At 36.0% G+C, this 23,373-nt stretch overlaps 1 protein-coding gene across 1 annotated transcript; it reads right to left on the minus strand.

Annotated features, from left to right (window-relative positions):
* Positions 1 to 6,239: 6,239 nt before the first annotated feature.
* Positions 6,240 to 21,496, minus strand: LOC140159115 (heparan-alpha-glucosaminide N-acetyltransferase-like). The gene is given in 10 exon segments (XM_072182470.1): positions 6,240 to 8,684; positions 11,405 to 11,517; positions 12,155 to 12,225; positions 16,436 to 16,510; positions 17,114 to 17,271; positions 17,274 to 17,332; positions 18,400 to 18,521; positions 19,055 to 19,179; positions 20,037 to 20,173; positions 21,471 to 21,496. Coding segments are annotated over 9 exon segments (948 nt in total). The 5' UTR covers positions 20,161 to 20,173; positions 21,471 to 21,496; the 3' UTR covers positions 6,240 to 8,583.
* Positions 21,497 to 23,373: the final 1,877 nt, after the last annotated feature.

Raw genomic sequence — 23,373 nt, forward strand, 5'->3', positions numbered from 1 at the left:
ACTTGAACAGGATTTAGCCAAAGCAAACAAAGACTGCATCTATTTAAGGATTTTATAGAAATAGGTAGAAGCTTATTATCCTCTTCAGCAATAGGATTATTGATTGGTTCAAATGAGACACATGTCGCAACAAATTGAGCTACCTATGAATACGACCTTCACACACATTTTACACTGTAACTCAGAATACAATTTGCCGACTTTACGGCTCATCCCGGTACGTAGTGTACAGCCACATTTGTGCTACACGTTTTGATACTCTCCTGTAGATATTGCAGAAGCAGTTCACAATGTTTTTTATTTGACCGAATGAAGCTCTCTGGCATGACAAAAACTAGTGTCAATAAAAGTGGACCACATTGCCACAACATATTTTCAAAAATATCTTTATCAATTTAATTTGATTAATTTCACGTAAGAAAATTCACATGATATGTGGTGGTTAAGCTCTCCACAATACCAATAACATTGGGCTATTCCAGTTGAAATCCACACTACCCCTGTGGAAGATTTTGGAAATATGTTCCATAGGGGAGGATGTTTTTCAAATGTAATTGGTCAGGGTTAATCATTTTGAAACTCATACTCCCCCTGTATTATGGCTTTACCTATATATTCGACAACTGGAGTGAGTATTTCAAATGGAAGCTACCCAATTGTCTATTCTATTTGAAACTCATACTCCCTCTGTGGAAGACTTTAGCTAAATCTTCCACAGGGGGAGTCTGGATATTAAATGGGCTATCTGAGTTGCTTTTACACTTTGCTTTTCTCAATAATTCTAAATAACCCAGCAAACACAAAATGTTTGACAGAAAATGTTTAAATGTCTGGTTATATAAAGGGTATAAAAAGTTTTAATAACATTCCAAAAAGGAGGAAATAACCAAATTTGTCCCTTTTCAATTGGTATAACTTGGAATAAAATTGTATTGTGCCGAATGAGGCATCAAAATACGCAGAATGAAATTCTTTATCTATTGATTGATTTATGTGGTAAATTAGGCTTAGTGTTATAAGATATTTCTTTTGTTTGAAATGTATGGATACTTTTTTTGCGCAGTAAATAACAAACTTCTTATACGAAAATAAAATTATGAAACAAGCTGCAGTGCATGGAAAATGCGCTAAGCTTTTGTCAAGCTTTGGGCGATTTTGACTCCTTTATTTGCAAAATTTTCTGTCTCTCTGAATGGCCACCATGCCAAAAAGTGGCCCACCCAATTTGACACATGAAGTAATCCAAAATTGTTTAACCCCCTTTCAAAAACCTGGATCCATACCATAGCATAGGCACTATAATAGGCCTATCCTCATAATGAGCTTTTGTACCCAACAATTTATAATGAAGAACCCCCATCCCAAGACCTCCATCTGCTACATTAACCCCATGGACACTACTGGTCATCTAACAGCATTTCTGATTGGTTGATAACTTCAAATGCTCATTTCAATTACCAATTATGACTAGGCTTTAAACTATTTATGGTCAAACTTGCATTTGCAGATGATCTTACTAATACCCTCCTTGATTGGTTCAAAATTGGACACAATATTCATTTTGGCCAATCAGCAGGTAGTTCTCATGGGGTTAAATCTTCAAGAAGAATTTGATCCTAAACCAGTGATAGGACAGAGCGACCCATAAGGAAGTGGCAATCAGATGCATAGCAATCAATTCACTGTGTGTATTATCCAATGGTTGCCATGAGAAAGGGAAGTTGTTGGCGAACAAACCATGAGCAGCATAGAGAAGTATAGAATTCATGCCTAATAGAGAAAGAAAGCAAACATATCAGGCTGTCAGCAAGCAAATAATATTATATACATATTGATACATAATTTTATTGAAATTCATGCACACCCGCTATAGAAGACAAAACCTTAATCTTCCACACAGGGATACAGATTTCAAATGAAGTCACCCATTGAGGAAATTCCATTTGAAATTTGTGTCTTCCAAAGGCATGATAGGGGGTGTGTGGATTTTTTCAACTGGAATTAAAGCAGATTCAACCCATCGTGGGACGTTTTTCAACCTAATTCAGTCTACCGGGCGATCATGCATATTACGCTAAAGACGAAGTAAAGATGATTGACCGGCAGCCTGGATATGTTGGAAAAACATCCCACGATGGGTTGAATCAGCTATAGCCCATTACAAAAAGAGTCAATGGGAAATGGCTATGTGTAGCAATGAAGCAGTTTATTGCATGTTTTTGCAGATCATTGCTGCAGCTGTCATGAAATTTGCAAAGCATTTTGCCCCTGGCTGTTGGCATAGAAATATCAGTGTCTGTGTATTAAGTAAGCAAGTAATACCAACAAGCACATTCTTATCAACGGGGGTAAAGATAATATTGATTTGGTTCATGTTTTGCTAAAAATTTATGATGGAGCGGGAATCTGTATTTCAATTCTTCTTACAGAAGAATCCAGCAGCCTACCACCACCTTGCGTGTTGCTTACAGGATGGGAAAAATCACACCTACAGATTGTTTACCATGGCTCCTGACACTCAATTTGATCAGCAGGTAATGCATTGGGTGATAAGTGCAAACCTTTGTATGGCTGATTCTTTACGAAAATAATAATTATCAATTTCGGTCCTACTCCTTTGTTGATAAGTCAAAGGCATAATTATTTTTGTCCCCATATGTGACAGGCCAATGTGGTAGGGCTAAATCAGAGGCAGCCCACAAGCTAGATCTGGTCACCGTCCAATTGTAGCCGACACTTGAGCAGCTCTAAACATAGCAAGACAATGAGTATAAGCACACATTGATTTTGGCTCTCTGTGACCCACAAGCAAATATAATTGAGAGCCACTGGCCTAATTAAGCTATCCTACAATGGCTGATGTAAGGATAACAACTCCTATAGGTCACCCTCCTTTACAAACACACATGAAAACAATTGTTGTAGTAAATCTTATACAAAAAGTTGTTAGCACTTTATTTACATCATGATGTAACACAGGTAAAGAGTACTACATAGGCTAAATATTTGAGTTGAACATACAGATAAATTATGTAACATGAAATACAAGGAAACTTGTTGTTTTTGTATTAAAAACAAAACAAAAACACACCCCTTAGTAATTTATAGTGTACAATGCCAAACCTGCAAAGCCTCTGTCCACACTTTACCAGGGACATCGCAAGACCAATATGATTTGGGGGGTGTACAGCATGTTTTGCTGACGGAAATATTTTGTGAATTGTAGACCCAAATTTTTTTTGCCAGGACGGCGCTCCAGAATCTAAAAATGGGGGGGGGGGATTTTGTTTTTGACAAATATTTTAAAATTAGTAAATACTATAGCATTCACAACAGGTCTATTACGTAACAACAGCACAATTTCGTAACACATTAATATTTTATATGACATATGACTCTTGCAATTTGCCGACAATCACAGAGCTTTGACTACATTTGCCGACAATCATATGGTTTTGATGACAACAGTCAATTTTTGCTGACATAATTTTGTATTGGGGTGTCACCCCCCCACATACCCCCACCCTCTAGCGTCGCCCCTGCACTTTACAGATATATATTGGCTCATATTTTGTGGGTTGGTTGCGGAGGGCAAACAATTTTTTTCTTGGCCTTAGTATACAAATATTTAATGCCTGAGCATGCAATGGTAAAAAATATAACACATTCTTATTCAATGGGTGCGTCTTGCAAAGAATTCACGTAATTTGATTGGTATTCTGGTGTATAACATCTCACAATAGTTGATAGTGATATTAGTCAAGGTGCGTGCCGCCACGCAACGGCGGCACGCTTGTTGCTCCTCAATGATCGCGCGATAATGTGTTCGCGTAATACAAGTGCGAGAACTAAGAACGCGTTTCGGCGGCTTAGATGTTCGTGATGGTTTCGCTCATTTAAAACAACGGGATGTCCTCACAAAAGTAACTTTATTTTTTTCTGAAAAAAGGCATTTTTTCTCGCAAAAATTACATTAAAACTGAAAAAGAATGAGAATAAAATATAGGATTTTGTCTTTTGCCTTCCAATATCGTGTCATAATGGATGAGCTGGCCAATATTTTTATTGTAGTGGATACCGTCTGCGCCGGCAACCACTACTCAAAATATTGGCCATCCCATCCATTATGACACGATATTGGATAGGCAAAAGACAAAATCCTATCTTTTATTCTCTGAATGTCAAATTTGGACTTTTCCCATCACAAGGTGAAGCCGGGTAAAATGGAACAGTCTAAATATGACTGGAGTGTAATAAACAGTACTATTGCACTAACATAGGTATGCAATATTTGTCCTATACAATAATACACACAAATTATTTTCCTGCCACTGAATAATACCAAATATTCAATCGCTAAAGGTTAATAACTTTGCATCAGTTATAATTAATGTCCGGTATTGTGAAAAAATCTAAAAATTTTGCTTTTGAAACCAAGATATATCCCGATATCCAAAGCAAAATGTTTAGAACTTTCACAATACACAAAATACCACTGATGTCAAGTTACTAAGGAATTAATCACCATCACTTTTAGCACCTCACTTTCCAAAATAACAAAATTTCATTCTCTGAAATTTGTCAAAATAAACCATTTTAATCACAACTTACAGTTTGTCCTCAATAAAAAGAAAAAGAAAAAAGGAAAATTGAACAGGCTGATTTCTAATTCTATAAACTTACTCAACAAAGTTGCCAAAGCAATATTATGCTGAGAAATAAGGCCCCAAAAAATGTTTGGTTGCCCTCAGAGACCAACCAAAAAAATTGGAAATCTTGGGTCAGGTTTTTTTTTCAATCACTTTTTTTTAGAAGAAACCTTAAATTTGGACAGTATGAAGGACATTTAAATTTAGTCCAAAAATGCACAATTATTTACCAAAATTGATCAAGCATTTGTTAATACTAGCCTTTTCAAAATGGAGGAAGAGCCCATTAAAAAAAAAGGATCGCCCTTCCCTCCAAATTTTTGTCTTGGAAGGGCAACCAACATGGCACTGGATGAATCATATACTACACTTCAATTAGAGAATTTAAAAAAACCAAAATGCACCATAAATGTATAATTATTAAACAACAATGATGGTGATATATCTTAGACATAGTAAAAACATTAAGTTACATAAATATCATTCAATATAAAATATATTTCCTTGACTTCTATATATATATATTTATTTATATGTACATAAATTGTATACAAGCAGTTAACCCTGCATTGGTACCAATGTAGTTACAAAATTGTAAAATCGATGATAGCGATCAAAATAATGTTAGTACCACGACAACAAGCATTTTTTGATACACATTTATGTCCAACATTACAATATATACATGTAATATGAAAAACACAAGTTACACATGTTCATTAAACAACAAAATTGTTGGCTTACAAATGCTTGATCTGAAAGTAACTGGCTATTTCCTGATTTGTATATATATCACATTTTTCTTTCCAATGTAGAGGAGCAAAACCGTGTCTTTCTTGGGTCAAGTTTGATAGAGCACAGAGATGAGGCTTGACCTTACCCCACACAGGGTGAGTCAACAATATGTAATTGGGGTCAGATACATTCGAATAGGGCATAATTTAGTGTCAGAATTTTGCATAGCAAAATTGTGACAAAGTTCCATTTGTATAGCAATAATTATGTATACATAGCAATGACAAAAGTTTGTGTGATTGCATAGCAATTTGCCTAGATTGTGTAGCAAAATGTGATGCGATACCGGTTATATTATGCTCTCTTTGACCTCCTCACCACATTATCTTGTTAAATTAGCTGAAACTGAAAATATCTGTACTCAACTTTGTTAAGTCTTTGTGGAATTGTGGCCACTCTGGATATAATTCTGTTTTTGAACTTTTTTCAAAAAGTTGTACTTTTTTCTTGAAATTTTGAAAATACAGGTGAATCACTTCCTTTCCAAAAATATAAACTTTCATATATTACTCAAAATAGTCAAAGGATCAGACTCTGACAATCCCAATTTTCATACTTTCTTTTTTGTTCTCATGGTACCGAACAAATTGTTTTTGACTCTTGAAACAGATTCATCAGGATCGTTCATAGTTCATTTGATTGATAAAGGTTCTTTTTCAGATCCAATTAAAATGATACTCACTCAAGAAATATTTCAATTCCTATCAGGAATCTTGTTCACTCTGGTACTGGTGTTTCTAGATGTTTTTAGTACCAGCAACACTTCTGTCTGGTTTTGATGATGTCACCAAACTTTCTTGTTGCCGAGTATTTATGATCTGGTCATAAATTTTGTCCAGTCGGTAGGCCCCTCGTCTTTATTCATAGTGTTTTTTCCTCTACTCCTGATCCAGATTGCTTCCTTTAGCCAGTGTGTAGTTTTGTCGGATTCTTGATCAATAACCTGAGCCTCCTCCCACACTATGAATAAAGACGAGGGGGCCTACCAACTGGACAAAATTTATGACCAGGTCATAAATACTCAGCAACAAGAAAGTTTGGTGACGTCATCAAAACCAGACAGAAGTGTTGCCGGTACTAAAAACATCTAGAAACACCAGTACCAGAGTGAACAAGATTCCTGATAGGAATTGAAATATTTCTGAGTGAGTAGTATCATTTTAATTGGATCTGAAAAAGAACCTTTATCAATCAAATAAATTGTTTTTGAGTGTAATGGGACTACAGAATCAGTACTCGGTAGTATTGTTGTCTGACCATTACTGAATGAAATGACTCTCATATGATTTACAATGTTTATGTTATTTTTGAAATTTTTAGAGTAGAGTCATTGTCTTTGTTATTTAAAAAGATTTAAAAAAATTTGCCACCAAAGATGATTCAGTATGTACTCTTAAATAACAACCATCAACTTCATTATTACAATTTGGTCATAACTAAATTAATACTGATAGTACATGTAAATAGGATGCACCCTGGAAGCAACTTTATACACATGTTTTCACTTCGAAGCATTGCCTTGATTTATGATTGCACAATTTCTTGTCAACATGCAAAGCCAGTGTAACTTGAATACAACACAGATGTCATTTTGTGTTTAAATGTCAATATAATAATTTTATACATAAATGCAAACTAAAACAGCAGTTTACAATTGAATACCTGAGTGGAAGAAGGGCCCAACTCCAATTTTTTACAAAAATGAGTTAGACCCAGCATTTTATTGCCAGCAGATTGTTCTTCCTTGTGTGTGAAAGATGAGCCAAAATTCACTCTCTAAATAGTCTGCCACGTACACTTAATCATGGTTTTCATGGAAGAAAGGCCCAACTCCATGGAGTTGGGCCCTTCTTCCACAAATATTGGGCTAAAGAGGAATTTTGTTCATCCATGAAATCTGCTTTTCACTGCAATAAACTTTCTAGCTAACATATTACATGCTTCTACTTGTGCAATTAATGGATAACTACCAAATTTCTGTAGCTATTTATAACACATCTGCTTGAAACAGAACTGGCACTTGCAGTATATTAGTGGAAGAAGGGCCCAACTCCACCTCGTAAAGACCTGTACCATTGCCATGGAAACATCATATATAATTTCGAATGTATGTAATATTGTATGTTCATGTATAAGGTCCCCCTGAAGCTGAAAACATTCTGCCTATAAAACTTTACCAAATATTAAGTTTTTTCTTAATATCTCAAAAACAGTTTTGATGGAGTTGGGCCCTTCTTCCACTCAGGTATTCAATTATAGTAGATTCATTTTTTCTATACAAAATCCTTCATGGAGCTGTTGTCCTCAAATCAAATTCTATTAAATTAAGTGAGGTATCGTACTGCGCAAACCAAATTTCCCCATCCGCAAAATTGACTGATTTCTCATTTTGTGTTAAAATCATCAAAAAATTGCCTCTTATTTACTTCGTGATCCACAGCCTTCCTTATTCCCCTACTTACTCAGAAAACATTAAGATTTATTTTCAATTCCATTGGAAACTTTGGATTACATAATGGTTGTGTAAAACCTTATCTTGCAGATTTGTTGTTTGACAAAGACATTGTCCAATTTGTATTTTCTGACTATCGACCGACAAAAATATAACACAGTGGCCTACGGATGAGTTGAATTCTGAAGTCATTGCCTGGCAGTATGTGCACACATCATCACAATTTGCTTTGATTTTGCCTGTGCGCGCACATCATATTTTGTTCAGGGCCTGTGCTTTTAAACCTCCCGCCACATCACAATAAGGCTATTGAACAGTGTAGTGGTTGTATGCTGTTCGCTCAAGCATATCGATATACCGGTCCCTTGCCTTTGTTGATAAACATTGAGGTAAACTCATCTATAGGGCACTGTAATACACATAATTATGCATAACTCGCAAAGTCAATGTGCGAATCAACTGAAAGTTTGGAAATAAGCTTTTTGCATGGATATGTATTGAACCATACGAATGAATGTTAGAATCATGAAATACCCCTTTAAGTGTAACAATACTTGTACATAATTTAGATGATATATAGAACCCGATTTTGCTCTTAATAACGTCATTAGATCTTGACAAAGATGTTCTCATAGTACAACCCGAAGCTAATAACGACCCATAGTGTGGTTCCTATAACATCCATAGCTAAGAACTCGGCATGTGTATGATGCAATGGTTGCCATGAGAATGGAAAATGATTCCTCTTAAACAGTTCATGACCGCATATAGCAAGATGGCATTCATACCTGTGTGAGTCAATGATACAATGAGAAACAAATAGTGAAATGTAAGCATGAAATGTTCAAAATTCCAACCCAAATAGTCAACTTTGACCGATACTTTTTGTACAAATGGGCTTTTAAATTTAAAATCCATATTCCCCCTGTGGAAGATTTTGGAAATATCTTCCACAAGGGGAGTATGAATTTCAAATGTAATTAACACATTAGCAGCTCCATTTGAAACTCACTCTCCCTTAGTGGAAGATTCAGGTGGAATATTTCTCAGAGGGTGAAATGAAATTCAAATGGAGCTGAATGGAAATGGTGCTCATTCCATTTGAAATTCATACTCCCCCATGGCAGATATTTCGGGGGTAGGAAAAGCCCAACAATGTAGTCAAACTTTTTGACCTTCTCCACCCTAACAAAAGGAGTTTCATTTATAGGACATCATCAAACTTTTAGTTTGTTCCCTTGACAGTATGATCAAAAAGTTCAAATGGTGCAATTTGCTCAATTGAGTATCATATTTATTGGTTAGACTAAAAAACAAGTTTGTTTTATTGAAGTTTGTGATGCCTGAAAACCTAAATGCAAAATGTATTTTTTTAGTTTTATTAATTAAAATTTTTTTAGAGTTGGAATGTATGGTAACTTAAGCTTCAAATTACTTTTTATTTATTGTCAAATCAGTGCAGAGAAGGTTTGATATGAAAAAATGAAGTTTTAGGAAAATTATAGATTTTCGTAGGATATTTAGTGACTTCATATTGCTTGTAAACAAAATGTATGACAAAAAGTATCTTTAAAAATATTGTTTCAAAATGTAACTTTTTCTGAATTTTTCCAATATAAAAACAAAATGTGGTAAATTGCTTCCCAAAATGAAATTTGCACCGCTTACAGGAAACAAATTTGTTGTTTTTGTTGCCTTGCAGATTATCACGATCATATTCACCTTTGACTTCAACTTTTTCAATGCATTTTGATACTCAAACCAATGGATTTATGATACTGACAGCAATAATGATACTGACAGTAAGATATGAGACTTTGTCAACACATGGAAATGTACGTCCATTACAAAGTCAAATTTGTAACGTTTTTGGAAAACATTTGGTACCGCATGAAATGAGCAAATGAAAAAACATGACACGGCAGTTGGAATAATGAGAGTGCTTGCTGTTTCCACATGGCTCTTTAAGTATGGCTAAAACAGCATCAAAGAGGGACCTTTTATTACTTTTCTTTTCAATATGAGTAATCATCAGAACTATCAAACTGAATGAACATATCTTGTGATCTTCTTTAGCATTAAAGAACATTTATATGCTGATAACTTGCCTAACAGAATGAGCTATTCAAGTTGAAATCCATATCCCCTATGGAAGACATGGCCTTAACCTCCCACATAGGGGGTGTACATTTCAACTGGGGTTACTTTAATGGGTGACCCCATTTGAAATATACACTCACTCTGTGAGAGATAATGGTCATGTCTTCCATAGGGGGTTTATGGATCTCAACTGGAATAGCCCAATGCTTCATGCCCATATCTTACGAAGCAATCACGAGAAGTGTAGCGGGTTTTTGTGATGCAAGTTCTGTCACTTATCCTTAGCTATTGTCGATATCTGATAATACCCTAGCATGCCGTATATAGCGACACACGCAGCCAGATGACTTAAAGGTAAATTTGATGCTACATCGCTAGCCACGACAGATATTGTGCAAATGGTACCAGTGCTTTATCACTAGCAATTTTTTTCATCACACGTTTCGGGTGCCTGTATGATATGGGCATTAGGCAGACAATGTTTGAACTGATAAATCGTCGTCTGCATCACATACCATCATATCTCAAAAGGCTGCCTTGTGAGATTTTTTTAATATCATCATTTAATTGTGATGAAATACACTGTAAAATTACTTTATAAACTGAGCTCAAAAAGAAACTTATAATTTTTCACAAGGTCATATCTTGAAATCCTGTCTATCAAATTCTACCAAAATTACACACATGTTTACTTCAATGCTCTACGCTTAACACATGTCAGTAACCAAATAGTTATCCAACTGACACAACAGCAAAATGCACTGACATGGAACAGCTTCCTGGACCACATTCACAGCCCAGCCCTGTTTCACGAAAAAAGTGTATGAAAAGCAGAAAGCAGCACCGTTTTATCATCAGAGCAAGGATCTTGTGTGCATTCTCACAGATTTTTTATGCTGGGTGCCAAATGTTGGGCTGTGAAAGTGGAAGAAGTCCAGGAATCTGTCCCATGACAGTGCATTTTGCTGTTGTGTCAGTTGGACAACTGCTTGGTTACTGACATGTGTTTTGAGTAGAGTATTAAAGTAATCCTTTGTGTAATTTTGGTTCATTTTGATTGACAGTATATCTGTTTTATGTGTATTATGAATAAAAATTGAAATGATGAAAAAAAAAAAAAAAAAAAAAAAAAAAAAAAAAAAAAGGAAAAAAAAAAAAAAAAAGATATGACCTTGTGATTCACAAGTTGTAAAAAATTATAAGTTTCTTTTTGAGCTCAGTTTATATATAAATGTTGAGGTTTTAACACACTATTATAATCTCATGTCCATTCATAAAAGAAAGAAGCATGCTGAAATATAAAATAACAAAATGAAATACAACAATGATAATAACAATCACACAAGGCATCCTTTTGAGATAAGACAAGATGTGATGCAGACGACGAAATATTACATAATAAGCTTACCTGGGTAATAGAATGGAGCACCAGACCACCAGTTCTTCACATCAATGGTAAAATAACAGAAAGCCAATAATATGAAACCAGTCCCAGCATTGCAAAGAACAAATGATGTTGACCTGCATACAAGAATATTTCAATTCAATAATTGTCAGTTTCACCTAAAATGTAGTTAAAAAACTGCAGTTTACTTGTTAATATTAACACATTGATATGATAGGAAATGAGTCAAGGAAGCCAATAATCACATTCCCATACCCATAGGTCTTGTATTTCTTGAGTTAAGGCCAATATTATATCATTATGAAAGTTTTGAGGAATTTCCACTTCCCAAGAAAAATCATGTCCATGGGATGGAAATGACACCCCTTATATCAAGCCTTGGGATCTCCTTCCTTAAATAGAACCCATACCATCCCTTTTGTGTGTCACCTTTATTTGTCTCAAGATTTGCAAAGTCATGCTTTCTCCAACCCGCCTTAAATATATCCATTAACAGTCAAAGTCCCCGTCACATATTCATGAGGGCTGATCGTCCGATCGTCTAACAATCACGCCAGCGTTGCGTGCCTTCACGTATACACAATAGAGCGTTGCGTGTCTTTGTGTTTACGCGAAAGACCATAAAAATATGCGGTATGTGCATAGCAATTTCGTCTTTTGCTCTTCATGGAACTATCGGCCCTCATTGCCCGGTGGTGCTGAGACTGACTGTTTGTGGTTAGTCTGTAGTAGTCTGTGTATTCACCAACTTACCATAGATTTTTATTGATAGGAATCCAGCCATTTTCTTTGGAGCCATAACATAATAGGGTAGCAATCCCACCCTAAAATGAAAAACAAAAACATATGATTAAAAAACTGCAGTTTACTTGTTAATATTAATACATTGATATGATAGGAAATGAGTCAAGGAAGCCAATAATCACATTCCCATACCCATAGGTCTTGTATTTCTTGAGTTAAGGCCAATATTATATCATTATGAAAAACCTGATTACATCTCTTCTTATTTTCAACCTCGGACCCACAAAACATCTTATGCGCTTCGATCTGACGCTGCTGTCACATTTGAAGTGCCTCGCTCCAAGAAACAAGCTGGCGATCGCGCTTTTCAACAGTGGGGCCGCGCTTTGGAACGAGTTGCCCACCACTGTCCGAGGTCAAGAAAATATTACCATGTTCAAGAATCTCCTAAAAACCCACCTCTTTCCCACTGATTAGCTCTTTTTCCTTTCTTGTCTTTCTCTTTTTTAGCGCTTTGCCTACTTTTGTAAAAGGCGCTTTATAAATCGCATTGTTTATGTGTATGTTTATATTCATGACAGTTTTTTTATGTAACTCATACAAAGTTTCTTGTCTATTGATTATTTCTGCTATTTTTAGCGGCCAGCTGCAAAAGGACTAATGCACTCCGCGCCCATGCAATATTTATATTTCCATTGCACGGACACGGAGCTACCATAACAACGCTGACAGACGCGCCAGTTCAATGGTAAGAATATTTTCATTCGATGAAATATGAACTGTTCCATTCAACTTGGCAAAACCTTGTTGAATGGAACAGTGCATATTTCACCTCATGAATATATTCTTACCATTGAACTCATAAACATTCAATATGTATCTTTAGCTATTTTTGACCACTGCTAGAGAATCCATTACTGTCGTTTATATAAAACTATCAATTAATTATGCACACACACTACAGTAACATAGTTCTGTCAGCTTCGGGGAGGATACTGCCTTGAGTCAAAGCTACAGTTACAGAGGTTTGCAATACATTGCATATAAATTGCTAACAAGTATGCACTTAAATTTTTTCTAGCACATGACTCTAAAAATCAACAATCTGCAAACAAATTGAGTTGTGTGCAATTTTTCCCTTGCTTCACTCGCTATTTCCCTCAAACAGCTGATTTTATATGCATACAGCAATTTCCGCCAGACTCTATCCACATTTGGCCAAAAAATAGGTTTACATGCATACAGCATATAAAATATGGGTCGGTAGGTTACGCAGAACAATTTTTTTTTCATTGCCTTAACCAGGAGGGTGAAAGTGCATAGGAACAATGCCGGAACTACGTCACGCTATTGTTCGACTAAGGCTACATCATTTTTAACGCATGCGTGTTCGTCAATACAGCTTTAGTCTCCTCCACCTTCGCAACACGGTACGTGGAGTGACTGGAATCACACTGACGGCAGTGGAGAATACTAACTGGTCAGACAATTTAATTCTATCAAGCATATAATACCTGAACAATCACCGTCATTTGATCGATTTACTACAGAATATATTGTATACACAAAATATAATTTTAAAATTGTAAACCTGTTAACTTATATATTTGTGTACTAAAGTATAAGGACACGTGAATAGAATCATGTAGAAGACAAAATGGCCGCTAACCCGCCTATTGTCTAGACTTAGACTACATCTTCCGGTTTGTTATGTAATACTAGGATGCCTATCCCTTTGTATCGATCCCTGCCTTAACCACATGTACCCTATTCATTCCAATAAGCGCCCAGGGTGCTTAACAAAGTCATATTGGGTGGGCGCTTATTTTTTATACGGTTTACATATTTTTTTCCTAACAGGCGTTTATTAGAGACAGATTTACGTACGTTATAAAAGGGTCAGAGACGTTCTAGTAGCTTTTCTGATGCAGAAAATGTATTGCAAGTTTACACAGGACTTCTAATCCCCAAGCTATTTCACTGTATCGACGTCTATCCGTCACTTCAACAATAATCGTACCCTTAATTAGCAAATTGAAAATACCCTGGCTGGGCACTTATTGGGGCATGGGTGCTTATTGGAATGAATACGGTACATTAATTCTGTACCTAAGTGCTAGACTTAGGAGAGAGTCAATGTTTCTCAAAAAAGGTAAATAAAAATAACTAGAAGGTTTTATATTTGTACACAAATACGGCTATACCCGCATGTTATCGGTGTACACAAACTTACAGTCCTTATTTGCTGAGGACTTAGGTTGCTGTTGTCAGTCTCTCTAATTCACAGTGAAGCTATGCAATTTGATGGATTGAAATTCACAATCGCAATTTGATTAGGGAAAGCTATTCCAGAGGGAGTATGTAAATTAAATGGAACAGCCATTTCAGAGGGAGTATGTAAATTAAATGGAACAGCTATTTTGGGACCATTTCAGAGAGAGAGTATGTAAATTAAATGGAACAGCCAAAGGTATGTAATTTAAATGGAACAGTCTTAACGCTTCACACATAGTATTTCCAATCATCATCTATAATTATTATAATACGCTATTGAAATTCACAATATGCAATTTGATTAGGGGAAAGCTATTCCAGAGGGAGTATGTAAATTAAATGGAACAGCCCTTTCAGAGTGAGTATATAAATTAAATGGAACAGCCTATTTTGTGGCCATTCCAGAGGGAGTATGTAAATTAAATAGAACAGCAAATGGGTATGTAATTTAACTGGAACAGCCTTAACGTTTATGTTACCTATATTATAATTACGCTATTGTCTGTGAATCTGTTTAGTCCTACGTGTATGGGGTGGGATGGGATGGGTGTTATTAACAATATAATTCTCAGGTGCAATCTGTGTACAAACTCTGAGCCCTGAAGCTGCTTTATTTGATGATAAACGGATGGCCCTTTTTTAACATTTGGGGCCCTGGGGCCCATAATATTTGACTTATGAGGCTCATGTACATATGTTGAAGTATAATTCTCAAGTGCTATCAGTAGACTCAAGCTGGGCACTATAGCTGCTTTATTTACTGAGTAACGGCTGGCCCTATGTTTTAGCGTTTTGGGCCCTGGGGCCAATGGTGTGACATATGGGGCTCATATGTACATATAACAATATAATTCTCAGGTGCAATCTGTGTATAAACTCTGAGCTCTAAAGTTGCTTTATTTGATGAAAAACGGCTGGGCCTTTGCTTTAACATTTGGGGCCCCGGGGCCCATAATATTTGACTTATGGGGCTCATGTGCATATGTTGAAATATAATTCTCAAGTGCTATCAGCAGACTCAAGCTGGACATTGTAGCTGCTTTCTTTACGGAGTAACGGCCGGCCCTATGTTTTAGCGTTTGGTGCCCTGGGGCTCATATTATGTGACACATGGGGTTCATATATACATATAACAATATAATGCTGAAGACCTATTAGTGTACCAAATCTAAACCCTGTAGCTACTTTAATTTATTTGCTGAGAAACGACCGGCCCTTTGTTTTAACATTTGGGCCTAGGGCCCATACATGTGCCACATATGAGCTCTAGTGCCCTTGTAGTTTTATAGCTAGCCTTGTCAATCTGTTGCCCTTATTTTAACATTTGGGGCCCTGGGGCCCATAATATATGACATGTGGGGCTCATGTATACTTGTATATATGTGACCATCCACCACAAAGTGGTAGTAAAGTCGGCCCTAGATCATTTTCTGTTTATTGCAGATTTTAAAAGAATGCACTTTCAGCTTTAAGATGACACCTCAACCAGCTTCATCGGACATCTGGAAGTGAAGTTATGGTTCATCAAAGGTCAAATTCCATATATATTTTACACAGAAATCCATAAACTGTTTTTGATTGTATCTCAAAATGGAAAATGCCGACTTTACGACCAGTTTGTGGTGGATGGGCACATATAGAGTACCCCTGGATCTATCAGTGTACCAACTCAGGGCCCTGAGGCTGCTTCATTTGATGAGAAACGGCATGCTTTGTATTTTTACATTTGGGCCCCTGGGGCCCGTGACCTTGACCTCTGGGGCCAAGATGGGCAAAGGATAAATCTACGGGATAGGGCCCATAAGTGTACCACATATGGGCCCTGTGGCCCTTGTAGGTTTAGCGCTAGCCTTGACAGAATGTTGTGTTTGATGGAGGAAGAGGAGGAAGAAGAAATGGAAGAGGAGGAGAAGAAACCATAGGATGGCAATATACCCGTTCATGCTTCGCATGCGGGTATATTCGTCTCAGGTATAAAGAGACTAAAAACATGAATAAGTTGGTGTTAATCCTTACCAGAACTACACCCCATATAAGTAATCTCCTCAGCCTCTCACCATGTTGTTGGAAGAGCAGCAATATTTTTCCTGCCTAACAAACAAAAAAACAAACAAACAGAAACAAATAAAATGTTTTGCAGAGTTACTTTTTACTGCTAACTGTCCAGCGCATATTATTTCGCACATGTATAGGGAAGGACTAACACTTAAAAAGGACCATGCAAAACGTTATAAAACAATATATACACTGTGTTTTAGTTCCAGTATGAAGTTTAATTTACAAAATAATATACTGTAGCTTATGATAATTCAATGTCGCATATTTGCCGCTTTTAGTATTAATGGAAGTTTTTCATTCATCAACATCAAATACAATAGTATTCTAATACCATTGGTACAAAATCAGAGAGATCAGATGTTTTATAGCAAAAATCTAGAGGTGGTGCAACTACCTCCTTTCTTTAGACTCATTACAAAAATGTCTCATTAAGTTGAGGGTTAACCCCCTGAGCACTACCTGCCGATCTCATATTGCCTCTGATTGGTCAATTACATGATATCTTCATTTTAATCACCAATCAGAATGGAGCTTTGCAAATAATTCACCCCAATGTTGCTGATTGGTCCAATTGATAATGAAAACTTTGTTTTGACCAATAGGCAGGTAGTTCTCATGGGGTTAATATCTCCTTACCTGAAGACCTAGAAACGTGATAAAAATAGATGTGATGGACCCCAGGACGCCCTCTGGATCATGGGGCATCTCAGTTAGGTATACAATCTTCACTGTTGGATGTTGGTAGATGTGATTCACTCCTAGTATCCACCTGTCAATGTAGTTAGCAGCACCCCTGTACAGTTTGTTAACGATCCATTCACTCCTATCAATGGGCCTCCTGGTCCTATGTAACCACTGGGTAAGGAAGATATTAAATGTAGATGAGTGAGCTGATTCCTTAATGCTCTGTGTGCTAGCCATATAGGCTTCAACATAAAAAGTCCCAAGTTTTGGGATATTGGGCTATTCCAGTTAAAATCCACACTACTTCTGTGGAAGATTTTGGAAATATCTTCCATACAGGGAGTATGAATTTCAAATGAAATTAACATGTTACACAGCTCCATTTGAATTTCAGCTCGAAAGTTTCAAATGGAACTGTCTAATGCATTCATTCCATTTGAAATTCATACTCCCCCTGTGGAAAGTATTTCCAAATTCTCCACAGGGGTAGTGTGGATTTTAAATGGAATAGCCCATTTTCTCAAAATATCAAGAGCTATAGGATCCACAACTAAATAAAAGTTTCCCCCTAAATACTTTTTTACAATAAGTCGAAAAATATTTGACAAAATACAAAGGTGTAAACAGATGTGTAGCCTTATTTGTTTTATACATGGATCAAATTATAGCGTCACATGTCATTGCGTTCAGTCACAACGGTTCATTATGTAAAAAATTTGACTTCCGTTGGGCATCCAGGCACCGGTAGCAGAAATGTGAGACATGAGTACACTACCATTAGAGTGGAGCCAGAAGTTCTCCGTTTTACGGAGAATGGAGAAATTTCATGGAATTTCAAGTAGAAAATGTAAAATGGATTTTTGCAACAACATGAAAAATTTAAGCTTATTTGGGTCTAATTTCCAATATACATTCAACAGAATGCACAAAGCGATTAAATATTTCACTGAAATTTACTTCAAATTTATCATTACTTGGCTTTAGGGTTCATATATTTACAGTTTCATGACTTTTTTCGGCTATACATATTTTTTTCAGTGTTTTCTAATATGAAAAAAAAATCAGATTTCCCTAGAGTGGGTAAATTGTTAGGGTTATTTGTATAGAAAACGGAAAACAACATAGAATTTAACATTTACAAAACGGAGAATTTCGGACTCTACATTAGAGCAGCCATTAGCAACCATTCATACCAATAATCCAAAATATCACAAAATGGCTTATAATATTTGACTTACGTCGGGCATCCAGGAATCGGCATCAGGAATGTAAGACATGAGTACACTATCATTAGAGCTGCCATTAGCAACCATTCATACCAGTAATCCAAAATATCACAAAATGGCTTATAATATTTGTTCTGAAAAAACACACAAACACAATTTCATTTAGGATTGATTATTTAGAACACGGACAGAAAGAAAAATCATACTATGTAGGAAAATTAAACATAAATTTAATAAGTGTTCATTTTTTTCTAAAAATGCAAAATATGTTCCAAAATGCATTTTTTATATTGATGACAACATAGATCATGTCACATATTGTATGTCAAAGGTCAGTGCTTATTCATACATCTTTAATAATGTTAACCCTATGAGAACTACCTGCTTATTGGTCAAAAAGAAGTTTTCATTATCAATTGGACCAATCAGCAACATTATTAGAATAATTTCACCACACAAAAAAAATCGGGTGAATTATTTGCAAAGCTCCATTCTGATTGGTGATTAAAGTGAAGATATCACGTAATTGACCAATCAGAGGCAATGTTAGATCGGCAGGTAGTGCTCAAGGGGTTAAGATTACAGAAAAATCGGAAATAAAAACAAGAGCACATTAGTAACGCTAGTCCATCAACCTATAAGAGCCCTTACTGGTATATATGCTTACCATCATTTTTGGTGCATGTCTTTCTGGTGTAGCTGATATCCATTGTAGAGAGGCCACTACTAGGTATGATATACTAAAACGCTGCAACACACCTGGCACACGGAAATAGGTGATGCTATTGCCACCTGTATGGGGTCACGATGAATTTAAATTAGCATAAATATTATCAACGACAAGAAACAGTTTTTGTGTTTTTGTTTGTTAGCTTAAAACCTTTAGTTATCTGAGGTACAGGTCATTGGAAAACAGGACCGCCTCTGATTGAATAACTTAAGAAAAACAAATAAAAATACTACAATCCTGGTGGAAAGTCGTTGCCACACCTGCCAGCATTGGTGTTAAAAGCACCCACTCACCCAGAGCTAAGTATGTTATAGGTCCACATTATCTTTGTATAATAGTTGAAAGCGCACATTTATCTTACATTCTCCCCTTCCCATCCCCCATCTTTCAATATTGGGAGACTATAATGTAGAAATGATGACAATGTTGTCTAAATCAACACTGCAATAGGGGAGCAGGGAAGGATGTTGGCCAATTAATGCTTTGGTGTGGCAACCTTTTTCCCCAGGATTGTAGGCTTACATGATTAACTTTTGAAACATGCAACCTTAGCACCAGCCACAGACAACTACAGACTATTCAGATGGAGTGGGGTTTATCATCCACAAATATACCGTAAATGCCATCTTGGGCTGCAAACCAGTTTCAGAAAGGCTCATCACTCTTTGTATGAGAGCTTCCCCCTTAAATAATATCACCATCGTTCAAGTGTATGCTCCGACTACAAGTCATGGAGATGATGACATGGAGTGTGGGAGATTAAGATCATGTCTTCCATGTGAGAATAAGATCAAGTCTTCCATGGGAGATTAAGATCATGTCTTCCATAGGGTGTACTGATTTCAACTAGAATGTCCCAATTCAAGGGTTCTTGTAGCATTAGAATTAATATCATCATTCCCAATAAAACTTGACTTACTATTAAGAACACATCCTAGTGCAAAGAGTATAATAGTCCTCTTGATAATCTTGTACATCATCTTGGATCTCGGTACTTTGTACTTAACAAGAGCATGGAATGAGAGTGTCATGGATACACCCATTATGTACACAAACCTGAAATATTAAGCAAAGAAAACGTCTTCATTATATTGAAAATATTTTAACCTAGACCAGGGTCTTAGCTAGCCACCTGCCTGCCCATCATTTTGGACAGGCAGTTTATTCCTGGGACAGGTAAGATAAACACCTTTGACAGATGCTGAATTCTAAAAATAATGCTTGTTCAAGTTCTGTGAACTCAAAACAAGACCAGACTAATAAATCCAGGTTATAGCAATACCTATTTGAATTGACTGAACCCTCAGAAGGGGCATAGGTCTAGTTTATGTTTCCAGGATCAAATTGTGGACAGGCAGTTTGATGAAAATGACAGGCACTTGTCAAATCCTAGCTAAGACCTTGACTTGGGCTACAGAATCGCATCTCTTTTATTCCGGAAGAGATTCATTTTAAGTAGAGACTGACCGATCTGATCGGTAGCTTCCGAATCAGGCCGATTATTAGCTTATCGGTAGTGATCTGCATCGGCCGATTTTTCCTTCATCCGCCGATGTAATGCACCGATCACCCAATATCATGATAGTAATTGTTGAAGCTTAACAAGTATTCATTTATTGGTATATTTCTTCAACATAAACTAGTTAAATCAAGCGAAATTTAGCAAAAGAACAAGCTTTGTAGGCGATAAACCTATAATCATACCGTTCAAGTCAGTGTGAGTTTGCACACAGCCGTAGCTCTCTCAATCTGACATGCACGTGTTTAACCGGAAGCACAGCACTGTGACCCGGAAGTAAGAACTACGTAGTTCTTACTTCCGGTCACAGTGCTGTGCTTCCGGTTAAACATGCATGTCAGATTGAGAGAGCTACGGCTGTGTGCAAAACTCACACTGACTTGAACGTAAACAATATTAAAATGGGGCGATCGATCGAATGATTTCGACGGACTCGGACATCAGGGGAAAAGGTAAATTGAACTGATAATAATCGTGGTCAAATTAAGTATTTTAAATGAATACGGGAGTGTGTTTTTTGTGTTCAGAGCATACATAATTATATGGTAATACTTTGCGTATCGTACATGTACAAGTACCCTTTCAACATACAGGTGAAATTTACTCACAGCGATGGCAGCCATTGTTTACAATTGGGGAATTGGTAATCGGTGATCGAATCAGCAGATCAAAGAGGGAATTGATCGGTCAATCGGCCGATTCAGATAAGGACCTGATCGGTCAGACACTAATTTTAAGTATAGAAACTTGTAATATACATTTCATCTTGTCAAACCAATTATATTGGTTTGTTTTTATGACAAAAATATTACAGAATTGCACTGCTGTACTCACCATGGAAAAACTAAATCAGCAACAGTAAGACCTATAAAGTAATGAAGATTACAATAACATGAGAATGGTTATCTTGTACTGTCATAATTTGATCTAGGAACTACAATGCAGGACAGGAAGATATGGAGATCTGTCATGGTTCAGGAAAACTACCCGGAATAAGCAAACTTTTTGTATCAAGCAAGTTCAATTTTAGGAATTTGTATTCATTACTTTAAGCAATATTGAACCGAACGATGTGCTCACAAGAATACCCTTAGGCGACTTTTCAAGTAGGGTAGGTCGGTCGTAATTTGTTTTTGTTTTTCTGGAGGCTAAAATGACCCTAAAATATCACCCAAAACTCAAAACATCAGGCCAAATTTAATTTTTTTTCAAACATATTTTTCAAAAATTATAAGTCGAAATCAATAATTTTTGGCCAAAAAATGCTGATTTTACATGATTTTAGCAAAATTAAAAAAAAAAATTCTCCCAGATTGTAAAATCTGGGTAGGTTGGGCCCGTAAAACAGGGTTGTTTTTTCCAGCCTATTCCAGTTGAAATCCATACACCCCCTATGGAAGACATGATCTTATTCTTCCACAGGGAGTGTGAATTTCAATGGGACTACCTGAATGGGTGGCTCCATTTGAAATCTACTCCCCCTGTGTAGGAGATAAGGTCATACCTTGCATAGGGGGTGTATGGGTTTAAACTGAAATAGCCCAAATCTATCAGGTGAATAAGATCTCTATTGGTGACACAACCCAAGATTGAGTGTGAACTTGCCCCATGTGCAGCTATTTCTTTTCTTGTAACCTCATTAATTTGGCTAAAAATATACAAGCTGTATCAAAATGATTCGTACCCATCATTGATAATGGATGAGTCTGACACATCAACATCCAAATCATTTGTACATTACTTGTATAACAAGTCATAAATTAGTACGTATTCTGGACATTTCGAGAGTATCCAATGCTGCATTTGGAAGAGTTCGGCTTTTCACAAAACATCAAAATTGATAAGTACCAATCATTTTGATACAGCCTGTATATTACTTTCCTGATCGGCAACACTAACATTATTTCATAATTTTTGGGGAAAATTATGGAAATCTTACAATATTGCTCTACGTATCTTAAATTATTTGCTGTGTAAATTAAAATCATACAGAATTTAAATGAACAAATAAATAACAATAAGGAAAGAGAAAACAACATTAACAACAAACACAAAACAATAGTAACAATATATTAGTATAGAAATTACAAAGCAATATGCTTAGCATAATATGAAGGCAAAAGTAATAATAATAATGAATAAAATGATAAATCACAATCCAAGAAATTGTTCATTTCACACATGCATTATTTTCTTTTTATACTTGAAACTGGTGACCCAATAGTACAAGCATAATAATTGTTTATGACTACCAGTGTTATGATTAATTGCAAAATATCAAGTAAATAGGGCTAAAAATATTACAAAATGCTATGTAAATAGAAATTTAATAATTCATGTGATTTTTTATGGACGATCTCAATCTCAAATGAACGGAAATTTTTTTATTATAAATTTCTCATTCAAACAATGATCTCTCTCGGTACCATTATTTTTGTAGAAATGTAACAATAGTAGAATAACAGTTATATTTTAATCACAGTTTCAAATATTTTCTAGGGAGACCCCTGTTTTAATGTTTGGGTTTAGTCAACAGAACTGACAAAAAAATTCCATGTTTGCTATATATTGTTGGCAATATAAAAATGTTTAAGCCTTGTTTTTGTCAAAAATAACAAATTATAAATAAACTAAAACCTTTCCAGCTTGACAAAGGTGGTACTGGTACTGGTTTTATGAGCTGGGAGTGTGTATCTTATTCCAAAAGAGATTATACTGTTTGTAGGGTTATCAAATA

This window comes from Amphiura filiformis, chromosome 8, assembly GCF_039555335.1.
Source record: "Amphiura filiformis chromosome 8, Afil_fr2py, whole genome shotgun sequence".
NCBI lineage: Eukaryota > Metazoa > Echinodermata > Ophiuroidea > Amphilepidida > Amphiuridae > Amphiura > Amphiura filiformis.